The 23104-nt window shown below is 43.1% G+C and overlaps 1 protein-coding gene across 3 annotated transcripts in view; it reads right to left on the reverse strand.

Annotated features, from left to right (window-relative positions):
- Positions 1-1199: 1199 nt before the first annotated feature.
- The window catches only part of MST1 (macrophage stimulating 1), a 44471-nt gene continuing 22566 nt past the window's right edge, over positions 1200-23104 (reverse strand). The window contains exons 6-18 of one of the 3 annotated variants that reach the window (XM_054977485.1): positions 21124-21241; positions 18447-18565; positions 14103-14265; positions 11750-11880; positions 11039-11141; positions 9466-9602; positions 8929-8964; positions 8608-8722; positions 8035-8112; positions 7206-7352; positions 3555-3661; positions 2671-2810; positions 1200-2273 (exon numbers count right to left, since the gene is read on the reverse strand). In XM_054977485.1, coding sequence (XP_054833460.1) covers positions 2112-2273; positions 2671-2810; positions 3555-3661; positions 7206-7352; positions 8035-8112; positions 8608-8722; positions 8929-8964; positions 9466-9602; positions 11039-11141; positions 11750-11880; positions 14103-14265; positions 18447-18565; positions 21124-21241 — 1556 coding nt within the window. In that variant the 3' untranslated portion in view covers positions 1200-2111. Of the gene's footprint in view, positions 2274-2670; positions 2811-3554; positions 3662-7205; positions 7353-8034; positions 8113-8607; positions 8723-8928; positions 8965-9465; positions 9603-11038; positions 11142-11749; positions 11881-14102; positions 14266-18446; positions 18566-21123; positions 21245-23104 lie in introns of all 3 variants that reach the window. The other 2 variants (XM_054977484.1, XM_054977483.1) reach the window with 2 other exon arrangements.

The raw sequence follows: 23104 nt of genomic DNA on the forward strand, positions 1-23104 counted from the left end.
TAATTAATGTGTTGCTCTGCAGCCATGCAGAAGAAACCCAGAAGACAGGGACAGCAGGAAATAGATATAAATATTAATCCCAGTCAAAGCCATGGCATCAGTCCTGATAAACTCAGTTTAGAGCAGAGGCAGTAGTGAACCACAAACTGGCAAATATTCTACAATGGAGACAATCTGAAGCATGAAACAAATGTGCAGCACATCAAGAATCACCATTGCACATACCTAGCCTCAGCAAGAGTCTCTATGCAGGCCAAGCCCCTCACCCTTGAACTGGTTCAGTAATTATTTTTTTTTTACCATAAAGCCATTGGAGATGGGTCTGCTAGAACCCATAACACTAGAGATACCAGGAATGAATAAGTGAATGCATGGACCAGCTTGTCTGACACTGTAAACCAGAGCTTTCAGGATGCAGAAAAAGGTGCGTTTTAAGGAATTTCTCCCAAAATTGTGGTATGTCAGTCTGAGTTGAGTTCTAACCAGAGTAAGGTGTTTTCCACTTGTGTCATTTCTCTTTTGCTGCAGAAGTTGCCAATACAGCAGTGGGGCTTCTACCATGATGTGTTTCCCTACATTTTCATGCCTCTGTCTATCACAACTGCCATCCCATCTGCACCACTGGGAGGCTTTTTTTGGTTTGGGGTTATACATTATAAGTTCTAACATTATAACTCTTCTTCAGGTTCCCTGAATTCCCACATTTCATTTTTAAAAGGTGTCTAGCACCTTTCAGTACATACCTCCACCATAAAAGGGGACTAAACACTTACCTAAAAAAAAATGAAATCTGAGAATTCAGAGAACATGATAGTCAGTTATAATTTTAGAGCACTATAATGATATGTTGATTGCTGATTTAAAATCCAAAAACATCCTCCAGTGGGGAAATAGCTGCCACCAGGGACTCACGTAGGGGAAATGATGCTTATGTGGGCAGAACTGGAAGATAAGAACTTTCCTGCTCACTATGTGTTCCCTTGTCTTTGTTGCAATCTCTCTCAAAACACTGCAACAAAGTAGGTTTAGGAGACACAACAGGAAAGATGGAGAAAACTCAGAAGGGACGTGATGCTTTGGGGAAGAGGGGTAAAAACCTGCTTTGCAACAGCATCCAAGGCAAGGCAAACCACCCCTGTGGAAGTGGCCTAAATGTAAAACATAGAAAGTTCTTGTATTAAACAAAACCAAGAGGTACCTTAACGGGAAGAAATAATTCCTATATTTTGAAATGTAAGACACACCATACAGATTTTTCTTCTGGGAAGAATGTATTCATCAGACAGTGGACATTCCTAGAAGGGTGACATATGTCTCTGCCCCTTACACCTCAATGCTTTTTGTTCAAACATTTTGATAATATATGTGTGGTAATACCACTATACAAACATAACCCTTAACCTATTTAAATAAATGAATATTGTATCAATTTGGAATAAGCTGTTTTGCTATATTGTTGTTCCTGTGCTATCATGATAATAGCTGTTCCTGAAGAAGCAGGAGAGAAGGGTCTGAATTATGATAGCATTTGATGGAAAGAATTCTTTGTATACTCCAAGAGGGGCAGATGCTTGTAGAGATGGTCCCAAAGTCACATCCAGACTTCAGAAATGTTGTCCCATTTGGTAACACTGATGTCAAATATAGGACTTGTACATCAAGAATGGGAAGCCCGTTGGCAAGTGGGTGAAGGGAGCAAGACAGTTCCTGCCCAAAGCTCTGAAGAGAAGGCTTTCATGCACTGTCAGTGTCAAAGTTCAGCATGGTCAGGCACTGGCCTGGCAGAAGGCCCACTGTCAACACTTGGTCCACCCCTTCCCGTTAGGAAATGTGTGACTGCCCCAGAAGCCTCTTCCAGATTGTTCTAGATGCCTCTACTTCTCAGATTTCCTGAAGGACCAGAGCTGGAAGCAGCATAGCATGACTCTTTCACATTACTTTTGCCTCTGCTGGCCCTAATGAGGCTGAAGGAAGCATGAACACAAAAATGTGGGTGCACCTGTGTGCACAAAAGAGAAGAGGCAGTGTGCTAGAGTGGGCACTGGAGAGTATCTGGCCAGGGGCTCTCAAAACCTGTAGTGGGGCCCAGCTTCAGGATGGCTCCAGCAAGCTCAGCTCAACTTCATCACTTTGTTGATCCAATCAACATAGAGGGAGACACGGGTGAAAACAGCAGGCTGGTCTGTGCGAGCACATACACGGGATGGGGTGATCACACCTTCTAGCACCCAGCAGTCATGAGTCAGGCAGGCCAAGGGGCCTCCAAAGTCACCCTGGTCAGAGAGAACAAGAGAGAGTTCCAATAACAGCAACTTCTAGCCTGAAAGGACAACACAACCAGCTTTCACACCTCTCAAGATATGATTCGAACATTGTCCTGTGGTGTTTCTTCCTATTTCTGCAACTTGCTCAGATACATTCATGAGATGCTTTATTTGCAGGTCCTGCTCCTTCTCTCATTAGAAGGCCTGTTTCCTGTTGCTTGTTTGTCTCAGCTCCCCCCACCCCCTTCTCCTCTTCCTTCTGCAAAAACTGCTTTGACCTCCTCTTTCTTTGTTCCCCCTCCCTGGAAATCCTCCTTCCTTTCTTGCCTCCCACCACCATACCTCTATATCTTTACTCTCCACCACTTACAGCTCAATTCACTCCCCAAATTCTTGCCTTGCTTACCTCACAGGCCCCGACACCTATACGCAGGGGTCCTGTACACAACTCACTCTCCTTCACACGGCCTCGAAGTGCCACTTTGCATTCTTGATGGCTCATGACAGTCAGCTCAGCTACATGGAGCTGATTTTCATTACCAGTCCCTGTGGGGTGGGAGGTAGAGGGAGAAGCAGAAAAAAAGGCTTAGGAATGTGCAGTATCAGGTCAGATGAGATGGCTTGCAGGGTATCCACTTAGCCTAGGCCAGGATATCAGGGATAACCTATGCATCCTCTGAGTTAGGGTCATTCAGCAAAGAGTCTCTCTAAACAAGACAAATTACACAAGGATGTTCAAGTGAAGGGAGGCGCAATGTTAGCCTGGAAGCGTAGTTCTAAAAAGACAGATTAGAAGGCTTTGTCAATTTCCCTCTCTACAGAGCCTGTAAATATTGCTCCTCAGAGGGTTTGCTTATTTCCTCTTTGCTTCCTAGAACCAGAGGTGAAACTGACAGAGCCGTCCCAGTAGCGAAGAGGAAATAAACAAACCCTATGAGCAGCAATATTTGCAAGCTCTGTAGAGAGGCAAACTGACAAAGCCTTCCAATCTGTCTTTTAGAACTTGGATTTGCAGCAAACGTTGAGCCTCCCTTCACTTGAGTGTCCTCATGTAATTTGTCTCATTGAAAGAGAGACTATACGTATAAGTGAACTGTAGAATGAAAGGGCAGGAGAGAGAGACAAGTTGCACTGTAACTCTAATGCTGAAGCAGGGAGAGAAAATGGTAAGAGAGTGGTAAGAGATAGGACTTTGGTGGTAAGAGACAGTAGTTTGGTGACTGGAAGGGTGAGTGCAAACCACATTCCTCCCCATTTCACATATTCCCCTTTCCTCTGCCTGTTTGGTACCTCTGGTGTCACCCCATCCTGCAATCTCACACTTGGTATTCTCAGGCACAATGTACCGCTCAGGTGGAAGACAGATCAGTGCCACACGTGAATTCAGAATGGCTGGTCTGCAGAGAGAAGGAGAGAAGGGGCGGGGGAGGCATAAATCCATTCACACAAAGATCAAAGATTCATGGTCACATGACATGATGCAGCCTGCCTCAACACCCTGCTCATAACCAGCTGATTGTGTGCAGCAACCTGTCTGTGCAGGATTAAGCTTTTTGCAGAATACTGCAAATGCTTACTTATTCCATTGCAACAGCAAAACAAAAGGGCTGCACCAGTCACAATGACAAAAGAAAGCCAAGTCAAATGCTTGATAGTGCAGTGAGGGGAAAAACATTTATTGATAGAATACTAAAAAGCCTATGTTTTGCCATAGCTTCTTCAGGGGATCTGAAATATGATATAAAAGAAACAAACAAAATCATATGAAAACAGTCAAAACGTAAGGTATTAAAAACACTTAAGAAGACATCTGAATGAATGAGCAGAAGTAAGAATGTTTCACAAGCTGAAATATCCCAGTGACTACAAATATCATATTGCAGACAACAAAATATATATAAGCTAGCAAAGCAATATAGCACTTTGTCCACCCACATACAATTAAAATAATATGTCCCAAGCACAAAATATCACATAATTATAGAATAATAAAAATAATAGAATAATAAAAAGAAGGCAGAATGCAGCAGGTCTCTTATCTATATATTTGCAGCAGTTCTAGGTCCTCATTGAACCCATGAGAAACCAAAGTACCCAGTCTCAAAATATATTGCTGCCCATATCACATTGTTTATTGAGTGTCACAGCTAATCCTACACTGTGTAATCCATTTTGAGTCCCAGCAAGAAAGGAGGACTATAAATAACATAAACAAACAAGAAAATGTTTAAAAGTAACAGCTTCCTACTATTTGAATGGCCCAGACTGACAGATCCATGGGATGATGATTATGCTCTATAAAGTTTTTAATCAGGGGGGCACTTGCCTTTTTGTTATTTTTTTGTTCTTCATTGCTAGTTTTTAGATTCCTCAGTGGTGTAGTGGTTAAGAGCATGGGAATCTAATCTGGAGAGCTGGGTTTGATTCCCCACTCCTCCACTTGAAGCCAGCTGGGTGACCTTGGGTCAGTCACAGCTTCTAGGAGCTCTCTCGGCCCCACCCACCTCACAGGGTGTTTTGTTGTGGGGATAATAATGACATACTTTGTAAACCGCTCTGAGTGGGCATTAAGTTGTCCTGAAGGGCGGTATATAAATCGAATGTTATTATTATTATGATACAACATAACAAGGACACTTGACAACATAAATTTCCTGATTGGAGGTGCATATTTTGAAGTTCTTAAGTATATATATTTTTTATTATCTACAAGATGTATGAATTTTTTTCATACTACAGGTATACATGCAGTTCCCACAGGAAAAATGACCCTGAGGCAGACCAGTTCCAGGTAAACTGTTGGTCACTCTAAACATTACTTCTTTTCCAAGCTTGCCACAGAGCCAACCCGTGCTCTGCACAGTCACACAGCAGCTCCAGGGAATGGTTTCTATTTTTTTAAATAGAGAGAGGGCAAATGGGCTTGGAAAGCTGCAGCAGGAGAAGGGGGAGCTCCTGATTTTCTCCCAAGCATTCTTCCCTGTGCAAAAACAGTGCAGGGGGTGGGGGTGGTGTTCTTGTTTCTGCTGCTCTATGTGGAGGTACTGTGTGCAGGTGCTGCAGCAGAAACGGGAAAATTCCCCCCCCGCCACTATGATGGGGTAGGAAATGGCTGTTGTTAGGGAAATGCCTGCTGTGTTGGTGGGACAGGGAAAATCCAAAATTTCTCACCCACATGGCAGCCATTCAGGAGGTGGGGGGTTGCTATCTTTCCCTAACTTTGGAGCAACAGCATTAAACTCTATTACTTCCTCTGGGCATAGAGCAGAGGTCATAGGGGGGTGAAGGGGAAAGGTAGCTGTGAATTTCTTGCATTGGGCAGGGGTTGGATTAGACCACCCTTGGAATACCTTCCACCTCTATGTTTCTATGAACTTGGGGTAAATAACCTGCGTAGAAACAGTTTGTCTAATGCAACATCTCTGAAAAGGCTTCCTTGAAACTTCATTCATGGAGTGCCATGGTAACTCCATACTGTTTTCTGGTGCGTAACCCTGGAAGAGATTGCATGGTAGGCCCATTTCCACAATGGCTATCTGCATGTCCCCGCTGCGCCCCCCCCCCCCCCCGCCACCACTTCTCTACAGTGTTGTGCTGTATTTGTGCACCTCCTGGAGTTTCCCTGGCTTCTCTCTGATCTTTCTCAAACCTGCTTTGCTGCAATGTTTTGGAAAAGATCGCAATAAAGCCTGGACGACTGCTGCATGGGTGGGAAATTTTGGATTTCCCAGTTCACATGGCAACCATTTTCATTGACCCTGTCTCAACAGTGGACATTTCCTCCCCACAGCACTTGGGGGTCTTTTTGTTTTTTAAACAATAGTCCATTTCATATCATTATAACATTAAATGTAACAGGTTTTGTGAACTCTCACCTTTCATTTTTTTAAAAAAAAGTAAATCCCTAGCCCCTTCCATCACAGAGATGCACTTCTTGTTATAACATATTGATATAGCAATATGAAATTAACAATTTTTTTAAACTGAAAAGGGCCCAAGTGGCCCATGGGATCAGGGACAGCTACTACTGGGGGACTGGGACAGTGAAACTGTTGGGAAACCTGCCATGTGACAGCCCTGTTGTTGCTGCACTGAACTGGCAGCCACACCAGTAACAGGGAAACAACATAAGCTTGTTCCCATGTAGAAACCATCTAGGACAGTGACATCATCGCTTGTGGAGCTTTGTTACCTATTTCAGGAGCTTTTCATGGCTGGGAAATAGGGTATATTTAACAAGGCAGGTATCAATAATAATTATACAAAAATTTCTTTTGATTCATTTAGGGGGAATGATACAAAAGCCTATCCGAGGGTGACTAGACGGTACATAGTTTTGTGGCAGAATTTTCTTACTTTTATTAGGAGCGGCCCTTGATGACCCAGGAGCCCCCTTCCAGGTTGCAGTTGTCATGCTACGGAATGGGTAGGAGCTTCTTGAGGACATCACCCCTACAATGTCCAAGGGAGCTACCTACCAGACACCTAGAAATAGTCTTGCAAATTTACTCTTGGTCACCCTTCCTATCAATTTATACATTGCATCACATCATATCACATGATCCCCCTTATCTGTCAGTTCCCTCAAGCAGTATGCCAACACTCTTACCAGCTGCACCCTATAAGAGATATTCCCTTAACAAGGGCCATGATGTTACATCGGCTGATTTGGAACTTGCTGAGACTTCCAAGTACTGCCCACTACCTCTCCACTCCCAACACGTCCTAACTTCCATGGCAATGGGATGTTAAGCTTTCCCTCCCCAAGACTAGAAGTTTCCAAAATATCCACTTGATTTCTTCATGTTGGAACCAGAATAACAAATCACAGGCTCCAAACTTTGGTGCAGTAGGTACCTAGGATCCCACATCATTGTGCATAAAACATGGAAGTCACATTCTTTCTGTAGGAGATACAAAATCCTCCTCAAAGCCACATACCTCTCTAATTTCAGCATCACCAACTGAGATTCAGAAGGTCCACAGACAATCTTACGGATGGCCATGGCCTGTTTTTCAGGGTCATTAGGGCGAGGGTTCTTAAAGATAGTGCCAAGCCAGACTTCATACCCTGATAAGTCAGCATCACTGTCAGGAAGAGAAACAAAAATTTCCATAGAGCTGCCAAGGATTCCCACTCTCTATAGCAGCTTCCCAAATATATGTACCTCAGAAAAAGAAAGCACAGTATTATCTTTCCTTTTGTCCTCATAGTACCTTTCTGCAGCTATCTAGATATTTTTATTACCTGTTTTTAAGAACCTAAAATGATGCTGGATGGATGTTGTACTATAATATTTAAAAGTAACTATTTTCTGCAATTTATAAACAAGTGCTTTTGTCCAAGCTCTTCTCTCTTGCTCTCACCCCCACCCCTTCTCATCTGATCACTGGTCATCATATTGTCCATAAATGCCATCTGCTGCATGCTTCTAGCTTCTGAAAGTGACCTGGGTGCACATTTCCTGAACAAACTGGGAGTTATTTTGTAGATGTTGCAGACTGGGCATTTCAAAACATTGAGATGCTCTGGAACTGTTTTGAAGAGACATCAGTACTTCATATGGGGCACTTTTTCCCACACAGATGATTTCTGTCTAGGAAAAATTACTTGTGTGAATGGATGCATAGTCAACTTTTTAAGCAAGGAAAGCAACTGTAATCAGTTACATCAGGAATTATGCTCAAGCAATTTTTTTAAAAAAATATAGGCTCACCATCAGGTCTTTTGAGGGACCCAGAAGAAATAGTGGCAGAAGGCAATGCTTACCAGGAGGAGAAACACTGGCGTGTGCTGATGACCCACTGCTCTTTCACAAGTGACCCTCCACAGAAATGGATTCCTTCCCTGGATAACAGAAAGTACACAGCACAGTGGAAAAGGGGTCAGCTTCCACTCAGTGAACTCATTTCCCAATATGGCCTCCAACGTCACTGAATTCTTATCCAGTGCTCCCATGTTTCACATATATTATTTTTTCCTCTGAAGCCATGCAACAGCTGATGTGGCATCTGTGCTTACATTTGGTCTCAGGAAAACACCTTCATTCGGCCAGGCCAGCACTGTAACATCTTGAAAGAGTAAACAGTTTGCCACTAGTTGCCAAAAACTTTCCCATTTGCAGCACTCTGCTACTTGGAAAATGCAGACGGCATAAGGATAAATGGAGACAGGCTGTGCCACAGATCTGAGACCTCACTTTTAAGAATAGGGACTGTTGAAATAGGGACTGTGGACAATTCATCATTGTCTACTGGCTGAAGCCTCTTAAATACCTTTCCCCGTCATACCATTCAGGTCTTTTTATGGACCACGTCCTAAGGAATCTTGTATTTTGCTCACCGATTGCGGATGCTGACAGTCCAGGGTGAGTTTCCAACATGCCCCCCTACAATACGAGACCGTTTGCTGAACCAGCGCTCCTCCCTCCTGCCACAATGGTCAAAGACTACGTTCTCTGCAAGCAGGAATTACAGCAAGTCAAGCCTGAGTACCTTTAGTCAAGCTAGAGTAGCTTTAAAAACACAAATGCTCATGCTTGAAGATTACTGACACATCAACCTGGAGACAGAGATGTGGGGGGCCTCAGCTGCCCAACCAGCTGCATTCCCTCCCCCTGAAATGATTTATCGGAACACTCAAGTTTGTACACAGACAACTCACCTGGATTCAGCAAGATAGAGGGTTTCTTGTTACTAGCTGAAGAAGAAAAAAAACAGGTTGTTCACACATGCAAGTACATTAACTGGCTTATCCCAGTTAATGCCTGGCAACTGAACTGGAGCCAGTGAAAAGTAGGCTGTGTGGACTGAATAGAGACACAGGATTCTTACCTCACTACACATGCTAATTTCTGCTGTAATGAGATGCATTGTACCTCTACATCCCTTTCTTTAATTCACCCATCTCACCTCCTGACTGAGATACAAAGGCTTAGGGAGCTCCATTCTTCTTCTATCTGAAGAAGGTGGCTTTGACTCTTGAAAGCTTATACCCTGGAAATCTTGTTGGTCTCTAAGATGCTACTGGACTCAAATCCTATTGTGGGGCACAAGTTGCCTTTCCTGGCAGAAAGACTGTTGAATGGTCAGAAGACAGTGAGGCCTGTCTTGGTCCTCTGGGCACCAAAGGAGAGGACGCAGCCAGTGTAACTGACCGGCCACTGTGACAGTGTTGTTCACTTTATTTTCAAAGACTCACCGCATGGCTCAATAGCACAGTAATCAAACTGGGTTCTGGGGTCCATTGTGTAGCACCAGGGTCCATGACTATCATTGTCAGGATTGCGACAATAGTTTTGTTCAAGGCGCACAGTGGGGAACATAGTAGGGAAGATCCTAGCAGAAAGACAGAACATCATCCCTTCTGTACGTTTCCAAGTTACTATCCCCTGCCACACCCTCAGGTCCTTTCCGGACTTCCTGTTTTTTGAGTTCTGGGATGTTGAACTATCTGCCCAATGGAAGTGCTTAGAAATGCCTGAAAATCCACAACAAATAGCTAACAATGGAATATCTATAGCCTTGAAAATTAGTTATTTGTTGTGGACTATTCAGGCATTTCTAAGCACTTTCATTGGGCAGATAGTTCAACATCCCAAAACTCAAAAAGCAATATTTTATTGATTGAAGGAGACTCTCCTCCTCAGCTAATGACTCCAATGCAATTGCAAGTGCAGCTTGGAATGTGACTGCAGCACAGATTGATTGGAGAATGCTTGTGACATCACTAGCAATGAACCACACAACCCCTTCCAGTAGGAGTGAGTTTTTGGAGTTAATTTAGTTTTACTTTTTTACAGGGAGTGCTCATGTAGTTATTTACATCTTGTTAACGTACTGAACACAAATAAAGGCTACAATCCTCCACATCATTGCCCATCATTTTGTACACGTCTTGTTTTATTTTTAAAATATAATTATTTTAAGGCTGTATATGCTCTCACTATACAGTGATACACTGCATATTTTGACCCCTTTCTAAAAAGCAGAGGACAGTTATTCTCTCCCACCCCCAACACACCAAGATTATATCCTATGGAGCAAGGCAGTCCCACCCTTCAGCATTACAGAACTGTGTGATATAGAGCTACTAAAATGCAATTCATATGAATGTATCTTGACAACCTGATTTTTTAAAAAGGAAAACAGTCTGAATTACTCCCACAAAATGATCATACATGTATCTTCAACGAAATCACAATAGTTTGACTAGCCCTAATTCCATCTTGTTATTGCCAGGAGTCTCTGGCTCTCTTGCTTGGGGGATGCCCAATATTTTGGGCTGTGCAAAGGGATCTCTCCAAGCCTGCTGGTAGCCAGGGGCCCCAAAGATTGGGAGTGGTGGACTATTTTACCCAAAGGCCCATGCCTACCACTTAGAAGCACTATCTTTGCTTCTAAGATGCCACAGCCATCTAAAGCCTAGTAGCACTATTGCTACTCTTTTTTCAGGAGGGAACAAATGAGTGTTAGAGTACTTGCTCACCCTCTGGAAACCATAGCAGTACACTGAATATAAGCGCTCACTCTTTTTTTTTTTTGCCCTAGGTCCTCCAGAGTCAGTATGCAGGTTTTCCCCTGCAGAAGAGTGCCAGGCATCTGAGTTATCTATCAGCTATTTCCGACTCCTCTGATGAGCGAGTCAGGCAAACAGGGACCATAAGTGGCATTGTCTTTCAAGGTTCTGGTTGAGAGCCACAAACTAAACCGAGTTCCCAGCTGGTATTGATGCCCACCACCCATAGCCTTTCCATGCCAGTTTGAACACTCACTGGGGTTTGTGAGGTGATCGCTCTGACCACTTCTGACAAGTGATTCCCTTCCGAGTCTTACTGACAGTGCCTTGATATTCTTCTCCATTTCCATAGTAACAATCTGGAGTGGGGGGGAGATAAGAAACCCACATGAGTGCTGACACAGATGCCCACCTTTCACATCAACAGTACCAGGGTCCTCTATCCATCTCAACAATACAGTCCCAAATACAAGAATTTTTTTATAGTGAAAGAATTATTTAATATTTATTTATTTATATGTGGTGGTGGTAGAGAGTGCCGTCAAGTCACAGCTGACTAATGGTAACACCTGGCAGGGTTTTCATGGCAAGAGACTAACAAAGGTGGTTGTAGCACTCTGCCTCTGCAACCCTAGTCTTTGTTGGAGGTCTCCCATCCAATTACTAACAAAGACCGACCTTGCTTAGCTTCTGAGATCTGACGAGTTCAGGCTCACCTGGGCTATCCAGGTCAGGGCATTTATGTATATATAGTCTGCCTTTCTCACTGAGATTCAGGGCAGATTACACACTGCAAGTGAATACAATATAATCAATATGTAGGACATTCACTGAGCAAAAATACAGTATGATCAACAGTTAATTTGTATGAAACCACCTCCAGGAATCCATCCAAGTGTGGGAGGGGAAGGAATCCCTGCTGGAAGGTCCAACATTTCATTTGCAGATTAGTCCAGCCAGCTCTCACCTTCTATTTCCACATCATCAGTACAGCGTTTGATCTGGAAGCAAAAAGCCATCCGCAGGTGGGGAAGGGTAGTGAAGCACCAGGGGGCCTCTGAGCCATCTGGGTTCCGGCAGTAATTCTCCTTCAGGTCTCTAGGGGAAACAATACAGCGTCTTCACCATTCCAAATGTGCAGCAGGAGTTCAAAGAAATCCTGGGATCAACTGTTGGGGTTGTAGCACTCTCTAGAATCCCGCAGTGCTCTAATTTATGAATATTAATTGCCATGTTGCCTCTACATCAGGATTGTGGCACTGAGTAGTGCTAATGCAGCCTGTTTTATCAAAGGGATTTGGAGGCTTCTGGTAGACATGGTGCTGTCAAGTCACAGGCAACTTTTGGTCACCCTGTAGAGTTTTAAAGGGAAGAGACATTCAGAGGTGGTTTGCCACTGCCTGCCTCTGCATGACCCTGGACTTCCTTGGCCATCTCCTATCCAAGTACTAATTAGGGCTGACCCTGCTTAGTTTCCAAGATCTGACAATATGGAGCTAGTCCAGGCCGTCCAGGTCACGGCTCCGGTAGCCATACGTAGGGACAATTTTGAAGCCAGAAAGAATGAGAGTTTTCAAGCCCAGGGCAAATCATTATCCTCATCCCCATTTTGAGATTTTGGATTATTTTAGAATGGGAAACAAGAGGATTACTTCTTTGCTTCTGAGTTGGAAACAACCCAGCTCTTCCCATCAGATGACACAGTTCTACATAGGCATACGCCATTTTCAGGCATTATGTTTCTGGTGCTCCTATCTCATGTACCAGGAAAGTGTGCTGCATGCAATCCTCTCAGTACATGTAATCATCATTTTGTCTGACAAAGGCAACATTTTCCAGCCATAGTATATGGTACATGAAACCCAGATTTTTGAGGTATGAGTTTATGTGTACCAAAGCTGAAAAATATGTGTCACCTTTTCAGACAAAATGGCAATTGCACATACCATAAGGATAGTACATAGAATACTTTCCCAGTACATGAGATAGGAATGCCAGAAAAAATAACACATGAAAAGAACTATAGTGATTATAAATACCGTGGCATAATTAGAAAAAATGGTTGCACAAATATACCATTAACCTATGGAGCACTGAAGTAAAACAGACATTGGATGTTGTCAATGTCAGAAATCTGGATATCAGCTGAAATCAGTGTGAGTTTAATGTATATACTTTGAAATAATCAGAAAATCTTGTATTTAGAAAGAGTCAAAAGGCAGCTGAGATGAATGGAAAACAGCTCACATGCTGGGCTACACTTTATGCAAAGCCAGCAACAGATGGCATGGGCAGTTTTTACCCTCCACCATTCTTGATGGGCAACATACTCTTAAGCTACAGGGGCAAATAGTTCAGAAACACAGCATGCAGTATGTTTACCCAGAGTCTGAACTGGAGCCCTTTGTAAGATTTACATGTGATTCCCTGAAAGAGGTGCTGTGTCTTTAACAGCTGTATGACAGGCAGAAATTCCACAGGTGCAGATTTTGGCAGTTGCATGAAAAGCTGTACCCACTGAATGTGTCGGTACACAGAGCTTATATATATGGGGGAGTGGCTACCATAGCAATTGCATTAAATCATTTTAAGTCTAGCAACTCCTAGAAGAATAAACCCCGCCAGCTCCATAACTAATATGCTCCTCATACTCTGGGATTTCTCTTGTTGTTCAAGAGACATGAGTTATGCTTTGAGTGAAAGAGGTCCGGCATTTATTCCTCAGACAAATTCACATCAGAGGCATGGAGGCAGCACACATTAGAAAAATGGCCTGTGCCCTGAGGTAGAACATATGCCTTGCATTCAGAAGATTCCAGGTTCAATCCCCAGCATTATCTTTAAAGTATCAGAGGGCGAAACTAGATGTGATGGTGATACCATAGCCATTTAAAAGTCATTTTAAAATGCTGCAAAGGCTTAATCTTGATTGGGCCCACAACGTAACACTCTTGTGTCTACTCCCCACACCCCCATGTGCCTTTTCAGGTGCTAAAACAGCAGTGGGGTATGTGTGCCCATTTCAATAGTTGATAAGGCATGGGGAGATGGGGACAAAAGTGCATCAGCCTGCTGCACTGCAGGCCTGATCAGCCCTCACAGCATTTTAAAATTACTTTAAAATGGCGGCGGCTCCCTTGAGGCGCCCACAAGGATGCCATCACATCCAGTTTGGCTCTCAGCTAGCAGGTTTGGGAAAGATCCTCTGTCTGAGACACACACCCACTTATGGATGGATCAGTAGCCTTATTTAGTATATGGTTCACACACAGCATCCTCTTTGTGACAGACACCTCCAAACATATATGCCCCCAGCCTACTTGCACTCATATTTCTCAGGCAGGAAATTGTGTTGGTGGGGTGCCTGTGAGTCCCAGCGTTGGCAAGGGGCGCCTGTTGAAGTGGTGTTCACCTCGCCTCGATAGTCTTCTCCTTTCAGCCTGAAGCAACTGGTTTTAGTAGTGAGGCGTGGACGTTTCTCTGCTTTCAGGGACACAAAAAACAAAAGGAGGGCCTGTACACTGCAATGTACTCTTTTTCCTTACTGATGCTCTATCCCATTAACAGCTGCAGTTTTTCCCAACATGAAGGTGCAATAATGAGGTAAATTGTTGAATTTCTGCCTGTTAAAGGCATAGAATCTCTTGGGGGTAGGATAGAAGAGAAGGTAGCAACCAACTGTGGTCTCTCTACTGAAAGCATTTAACTTCATCAACATTTCTATCTGCCTCTGGTCACATCCCTCTTTTTAGCAACCCATTGATTATTAATGGACAAACCAATTCATGCATAGGGAGGAGCTGATGCATATATTTCACGCCAAGTGCTATTGAGTGTGTGCTAGCTCAAACCAAGGAAGCTTCTACTGAATTGTACCTGTGTTTTCATAAATTAGGACTGACGGTAATGCCCTAGAATCAGCTGGCTTTTGTAATATGCGACCTCTCTAATGAATCCTTAGCAAGCTGTGTGAGGAATTACTTTCCCCACAGGGCAGTCATTTTGGGAACCATTAAATGACAGCAAATGTATTCATTTTATTCCTAATTTGTATCCATTCCCACTTTATACTCCCCAAGAGATCCTTGAGGTGGATCACAAAGCAAAAAAAAAGAGTAATAAACTGAAATCATAACTATACTGAAAAGCCAACATTATAAATAAGACAGAAAAAATATCAGTAACATTTGATCTGGAGGACCCTCAAATGCCTTTAATTTATTAGCTATTTTGAAGCCAAATTTAAAAAGCAATCTTTAGTATATATCCTTACAATCTAGGGTATAAAATGTAATGATTTGAGGTTATAAAACTGATTTTTAGAGTATTTCAGCAATAGAGGAGGAATTTGTTACACAAGTAACTTTAACACTGTGCATGTACTTTGTCTCAGCAAACTATAAATCTGTGTGCATGATTAGATTTGGAGAGCATCAAATGTGCACTGAGGAGCGGGGGTGATATATTTGTTTCAGACGTCAGTGTCTTGGCCTCCTGAACGAGTCCTCACTAAGTACATTAAGAATCATTTAGGCTTAGGCTTTACAGCCTTTCTTCAATTCCCCCTGATGCCTCAACATCAGAATAAACCTCACACAGTCAAGATAAATATTGGAATCAAAATCTGTTCTGTTCCACTTGTTCTGAGGACAGCAGCATCTGCAATTGGGTGTATTTAACACAGAGCACTAGTACCAGACCAGATGTAGGGAAGGGGGGGTGGAAAGTTGGTGGTTAGGTTGGCTACTGGACCTTCCCTTACTTTTTCATTCCACAAATTGGGGCATTTCTATGCAAGGATCATGCATAATTTCTCTAGGCTTGGTATTAATTTTCTTTTTTAGTTATTTGTTTATTTACATTATTTAGAGTCCACTTTTCTCACTGCGATTCACAGCAGATTATGCAGTGTGAGTCAATACAGTCAATTTCAAAGACATTTCAATAAACAATATAATAGGGTATATAAATGCAAATGTGCAAAGATTTAAAACCAGCAAAAATCCAATACAGGCCTGAAAAAATGATGAAACAGAGCACAAGCAATTCTAAGCCTGACGTATTAAAACAACCCAGAAATTACCCAGTAGGGTGATACTTAAAGCAGCAGACAGTACATAGCAGTAAAGTGTACAGTCCCTATCCCTTTACTAAGCCAACTCTTTGAGACTGTTTCCTCAGTGTACAGCCCTTTGATCTGAGTAAAAACCCCTCTTGAATAATTCAGTTTTGCATAGTTTGCAGAAAGTGAGGAGAGTGAGAGCTTTCCTGACCTCTTCAGGTAGGCCATTCCATAAGGTGGGTGCTGCCACAGAGAATGCACATGTACAGGCAGCTGTTGATTTTGCCCATGTGCAAGGTGGCATCTGCAGAAGGCCCTGTTCAGATGAGTGACATTGCCATAGAGAACATAGGGTGAAAGGTGGTCCCATAGATATGATAGACCAAGGCCATGAAGAGCTTTGTATGTGATAGCCAATACTTTGAATTGAGCCTAGTAACTGATAGGTAGCCAGTGGAATGACTGCAGAATGGTAGTAATATGTATGCTCCTTCTAGCTCCTGATAATAGCTGAGCTGTGGAACAGCCTGCCTGAGGAGCTCAGGAGAGCTCCCACCCTCCCGGCTTTCCACAAATCATGCAAAACCAAATTATTTAAAAGGGCTTTTTTACTCAGATAGGAGGGCTGTATTGTAGGGAGAGGTTTCAGATGCTTCACTAATGAGTTAGGGACCATATACTTCACTACTATGTTGCCTTATATACTATCTGTTGCTTTAAGTATGTGTCCCTATGTGCTATCTGTGTTTCAAGTATGATCCTACTGGGTAGTTATATGTTGTCTAATATCTATCCTAGAATTGCTTATGTTCTGTTTCAGCATTTCTTCAACTCTGTATTAGATTCCTGCTAATGCTATGTCTTAGTAAACTTGTACTTATTTACCCTATGGCATTGTTTATGGAAATGTCCTTCATATTGACTGTACTGTGTAATCTGCCTTGAGTCTCAGTGAGAAAGGCAGACTATAAATGACATTGAATGAATGAATGAATGAATGAATGAATGAATGAATGAATGAATGAATGAATGAATGAATGAATGAATGAATGAATGAATGAATTCTGCACCAACTGGAGTCTCCGAGTTAACTTAAATGGGAGACTTGTATACAGTGCATTACAGTAGTCAAGTCTCGATACTACCATGTCATGGATCCAGGTGGCCAGACTGACAATGTCAAGGTAGGGGGCCATCTTTCAGGCTAGACTGAATTTGTAGAAAGCATTTTTTGCAGCTGCTTTTACTGGCTTTTCTAGCAGTAGTGCTGGATCCAGTACAACCCCTAAGCTCCTAACTGAGTCTGCAAGAGTCAGATGAACTCCATTGAAAGTAAGGACAGCGTACAATGTCCCTCAAGATCTCCACCTTCCCAACCAGCATCACTTCTGTCTTGTCAATGTTCAGTTTTAATATTTTGCTTTCAGCCATTTGACCACAGCTGTCAGGCAGCGACCCAAGATTTCTATTACAACCTGTTGTGATTTGGATAGTGAGATATACAGCTGGGTGTCATCCACATACTGATGGCATCTAATTCCTCGCTTATATTACAGCTGGCATCCAGATCAGACCATATTCATGCTATTTTATCAGCAAAAACCTCTGCAAAGGTATCACAGCTACTTGTCTGTTCAGATTTAGGAGTTAGAAAATGAGACATCATAAACAATTTGGATGGGTGTGAACTAGCTGATGTGATGGTTGCAGAGAAATACCGTTTCTTTACTGCTCTTATTGCCATTTTATAGATCTTCCAATTGGCTCTGTAGCATGCTCTATCAGATTCAGTACTAGTCGTTCACCCCTCTTTAGGTCACTCAGCTCCATGTTAAACTACAGGGCTGGCTTCCATCCCATGGGTCAGAGAGGTCAGCAAACAGCAATCTTGTCAATAGTTTTGAGGAGCTTCACATTCCAAGCTCCTACCGCAGCCTCAATAGAGCATGTGCTTGGAACCCTAACCCACCCCCCAGGGCATTTTGGAATCTAGAAGGATCCATGAACCTTTGTGGGCAAACCATTTTATTGGGCCTCCCCTTTTTGTGGGGTGTCAGGGCCATATTCACTTTTGTGTTCAGTAGATAATGGTTAGACCATGGTTCAAGCCAAGTCTCCAACCATAAGGCCTTCTTTCAAAGGTTCAGTACAAAATATTAAGTCCAAAGTGTGTCCTCTTTCATGAGCTGGGCCTGTCACTAAGCTCCTCTGCACACATGAGCTGATCCTATACATAAGATGACACATGGGTGGGGGAGAGGAAATCTGTGTTTGAATTTTTTAAAATTTGTTTTGGAAAAGTTTAAAAAAATCATTTTTGAAATGAGTTAAACAGATCATCTCATGTATACCCTGAACCCAGTGAAGTACACCCATTCTCCTCCCCAACCCGGGCCATACCTGAAATTTGTTTATTCTCTCCTTGTTTCATCTTTACAGGTCCAGCTGAGGAACAGAACAAGCCCAAAGCCCAAATTGACATTTCTCTATAGTTACTGACAACAATGGCAATCACCTCAAAGGGTGAGTAAGACCCAGCAAACATGGATTTCATGGTGACATTATCCTTAACATTGAGTGTACCTTTTACCTCAGAACTTACTGCATTTCCGAATGTGGCAGTATTCCCGCTCTAATGCAGGATCTGTCGTGTAACACCAAGGACGCTCAGAACTGTCAGGATTACGGCAGTAATTGTCAGACAGATCTTTATCAGGGTATCTTTAAAGAAAAGGAGAGAAAAGAAAAGCAACAAAACAATATTCTTGTTTTTTCTATTTTAATTTGCCCCTGGATCAAGCATTTATTTGCACTCAGGAAGAAAAAATCACCACCATCTCCCTTCTCCTGCTTTATGCAATGGAAATAGTTTTCTAGCTAGTCCAGATAGGATTTCTATCTATTCCATATTAAGTATAACCACCACCACTGTTTTTTTTAGAATAAGCATAAATCTAAATAGATTAAAACAATGGAAACACACATTCACAAGTATAATGTGTCGTCTGGGAAAAAGAAACATTGAGATAGGTTTTTTTACTGTGTCTGTCACAGAAAACCAAAAGACCAACCTTAGAAAATTGTGCTAGAGTTCTCCCATGATATAAGGGGAAAACTCCTGCGATTTCCTCTTATGGGTCAAACACAGGGCTTTTTTTCAGCTGAAACGCGGTGGAATGGAGTTCCGGAACCTCTTGAAAATGGTCACATGGCTGGTGGCCCCGCCCCCTGATCTCCAGACAGAGGGGAGTTTAGATGGCCCTCCACGCCAGCGGTGTGGAGGGTAATCTAAACTCCCCTCTGTCTGGAGATCAGGGGGTGGGGCCACCAGCCATGTGACCATTTTCTCTGAGGGCAACCCGCTGAGTTCTACCACCTCTTTTCCCAGAAAAAATTCCTGAGTGTAACACTATAGGATTCACCTCAAACTCTAGTTAAACCAGTTTGTGCCAGAAGGGACGTCGGGGTGGCATGCCACCAATCAGGTAGGTCCCTGTCCTCTACAACCTCCCATCAAGTGCCAGCGCTGGACTGGCAACTTCATGTGAGGTTCTTAACTTGTATTTGCCATCCTATGTAGAGTGTAATGTTTGGTGTTTAGCATAGCATACGGTTCACACTGGTATACTTGTTCTCATGTAGGCGTTGCTCATACAGTCTATCCAGACTTTTTTCAGCAGTGCTTATGGACATTCACAGATGACTTCTATGTCACAAAGGGCTGAAAACCTCCAGGTAGGGCCTGGAGTTCTCCTGGAATTGGCACTAATCTGACTACAAAGATGGGTTATCCTGGAGGAAATGGTTCAATTATTGACCATGCCAGTTTGGTGTAGTGGTTAAGAGTGACGGTACTCTAATCTGGAGAACTGGGTTTGACTCCCCACTCCTTCACTTGAAGCCAGCTAGGTGACCTTGGGTCAGTCACAGCTCTCCGGAGTTCTCTCAGCTCCACCAACCTCACAGGGTAATTGTGGGGATAATAGTAACATACTTTGTAAACTGCTCTGAGTGGGCATTAAGTTGAATGTTATTATGGTAGCTTTAAAAGGGGTCTGAATGGCACCATATCCATGCTGAACTCCCCCCCCCCCCAACTCTATTCTCCTCAGGCACCCCCACTCCCAAATCTCCAGATATTTCTCAGACCAGAGTTGACAATTATCACATGTTGTGCGGGAGGAGATGTGCAACCGCAAACTCATCCATGCAATTTACATATGTCTTTGAAACTAGGACTGCCCCATATGAAAGTTGGATTGCTGAGCTGCTTCACCATGCAACCTTTTTCTCCTTGGCTTGGCAAACGAATTGGTCTGAGCCTAAAAGAACTTGTCATTTTTATTTTTTATAGCAATGGCTTTCAAACTTTCCAGGTCCGGAACACAGTTTGAACCCTCAACAGCAGTATAGGACCCTCTACAATGCAAATACGTTACCAGAAGTCACATGACATCACAGCCCTGTGACATCAGAGTACTGTAACAGGAAGAGAAGGAGCTGGATTATGATCTTTTAAAATTATTAGTATACCCCATTTTTCTCCCTGATTGGGTCCCCAAACAGCTTTTCACATTGTTCTCCCCTTCCACTTCATCCTTACAATGACAACCTTATGAGGTAGGTGAAAGGTATCGCCTGGCAAGCTTCCATGGCAGAGTACGGATTCAAACCCAGTCATCCCAAATCCTAGTCTGACACTCTAACCACCAGGGCTTTTTGCAGCAGGAACGCGGTAGAAGGGAGTTCCAGCACCTCTTGAAAATGGTCACATGGGTGGTGGCCCCGCCCCCTGATCTCCAGACAGAGGGGAGTTTAGATTGCCCTGAGTTCCACCACCTCTTTTCCCAGAAAAAAAGCCCTGGTCAAACAGCACTCTCCCGGACAGTTTCAGGTCAGGAAAATGGTGCAGGAAGGAAAGTTGAACTCCATTCTCCATACGCACCACAATCCTGATCCAAATCTCTGGCACCATTCATGCAGGAATGCAAGACACCCCACAACTTAGATCTGACTCTTACACATGATGGAAGCCCTAGATCCAATCTATTCATTGCCTGATGTAGGAATCAGGGGGAGGAGAACAATTCTGCAGAAAATGGAGGTCAGGAAATACCCTGACTCACAATAACGGTTCCAATGAGTGTAGTTCCTCACAGGCACTGGTAAGGCCTGGGTGGATGCCCATGTCTCTTGGAAAAATCCATGATCAGGAAAACCTTCATGTGAAAAAGGTTTCCCTTCCCCTTAATAGTTTATTCAAGGATGGGACCAAGTACTTGTTTGGCTGGTATGGATGCTTGTGAGGAAACTGCAGGTCCCAGCGCTGGCACTCCTTGCCGGACTCAGTGTGATCTACAAAGCCTTGATAGTCTTCACCGTTACATGACATACATACTGCTGAAAGGAAAAGACCAAAAAGAGTCACTCTTTGAGACGCAGCTCGTCTAGAAGTAAAAAAGAGGGCTCATTTGCAAGAGCACTTCAGCCTGAAGAAGAACAGATACATCTTATGTCAAGGTCAACTTTAAATAAACTGTAACCACTGAGTATAAATTTGGAGAAAAATGTTCATTGGCATGTGCCATACAGACTAGCAAATTAAAATGTTTGTGCAACCTCTGATCTGCAGAGTGGCGTTAGAGCACAGAGCGTGTCTTCCTGCTCCACAGCAAGAGAGTCAATTCAACTTCATCATAAATATAGGAAGCTGTATCTTGGACTTCCTCCAGAAGAAAAAGATTAGATTTATTGGTCTTATAGTCCACTCTCCCCGTGATCGGGCTTAGAGTGGATAAACATCAGTATTAAAATTTACATTAAAACCATAAATAAACATATAATTCAGTAATAAAACAACTCTAGATGGTGGCCCATATTACTCAGATCCAGCCAAGACATTTCATGGGTGGGAGATGAAAGTAACAGTGGGGGTCTATTGATGGAAAAACCAGGGTGGGGGTTTATGCTACCCCCCCAACAGGAGACCAGCAAGAAAACTCGCCCATAGCCCAACCTCAACCATATGCCTGATGGAACATCTCTGTCTTACAGGATCAGTAGAAAGATAATAAATCTTGCTGGGTCCGGGTTGTAGCAGACTGAGAGTTCCACCAGGCTGGTGCCAGGACCAAGAAGGCCCTGTCTCTGGTCAAGGCTAGGCAAGCCTCCCTGAAGGCAGGGACCACCAGCAGTTGTTTATTGGCTGATTGGAACACCCTCTGGGGTACCAGATACCTATGCATAGATACAGAGAGTTTAGCTCTTATGGCTAGGTAGAAATCCAGTCCAAGAGGATTATATTTTTATGCCTGTTGGTTGACATTTCCTTAGTTAGGCTAATAGCCCAGAATGTTTGATTAGTAAGAGCAGATTGGGGATTCTGTGATTTCAAAAGATTGACTGATGAGAGATTAGATAAGGTGACTCAACTGAGGGGAAAATGTGTATAATAAGAAACTGCAGTCTGAGGTTGGGGCAGACAGAGAGTTGTGAGTTGGATGATGAAGCAGCTTAGGGCACAGGATCTCTTTCCCTAGAGAAACAACAGAAGAAGTAACAGATCTGCTGCCTACAGGAGGGGCTTATTTTCCTCCACCTAAGATGGATATTTGTAAATAAAACAAATATTCAAAGACACACTGTAAGGGTCAATTCACCCATTGTAGAATCCACAGAATGTGTCCATGGTCCCCACTTTGTGTCCTGACTAGCAGTCACATGTGAGTTGCAGGTTCCCCTCAATTTCCATGCGTGCAATGCCTTGTATGGATAAGCATGTGTGGGAAAAGGGCTTCATTGCCTGTAACAGTCCATGGAAGGGGGCATTATTTGGCCCATTGGGGAAACTCAGGTGTACACTCATAGGTTTTCCCAATAGCTCACTCCCTAAAACCACTGGGCACCATGCGTGTGTAAATTGAAAACTTGCAACTCACATATGAGTGTGACACGTGGTGGGGGATCCCTGGACCCAGCCTGTATACTCTGTAATGGGTGAACTGCTAATAAGTCTGCATTGATCACTCTCTCTCTCTCATCCAAAGGAAAGCAAACTCATCACTCAGAGAAGTGGAGTGTACAAAGTACTTATTTCCACAGTGCAGCGATGGGGCTCTAGAAGAAGAAAAGACCTTTGTATCCATCTACCGTAGCTGTTCCCATTACTAATTCTGATGGCCTTTGCATGCTGCTGGGAGAGTTCAAGGCAAAACATCAAGCCAGGTCATGGAATAAGTTAATGTAAAAAAAAATCCATAT

Source organism: Eublepharis macularius, chromosome 4 (genome assembly GCF_028583425.1).
Source record: "Eublepharis macularius isolate TG4126 chromosome 4, MPM_Emac_v1.0, whole genome shotgun sequence".
Taxonomy (NCBI): domain Eukaryota; kingdom Metazoa; phylum Chordata; class Lepidosauria; order Squamata; family Eublepharidae; genus Eublepharis; species Eublepharis macularius.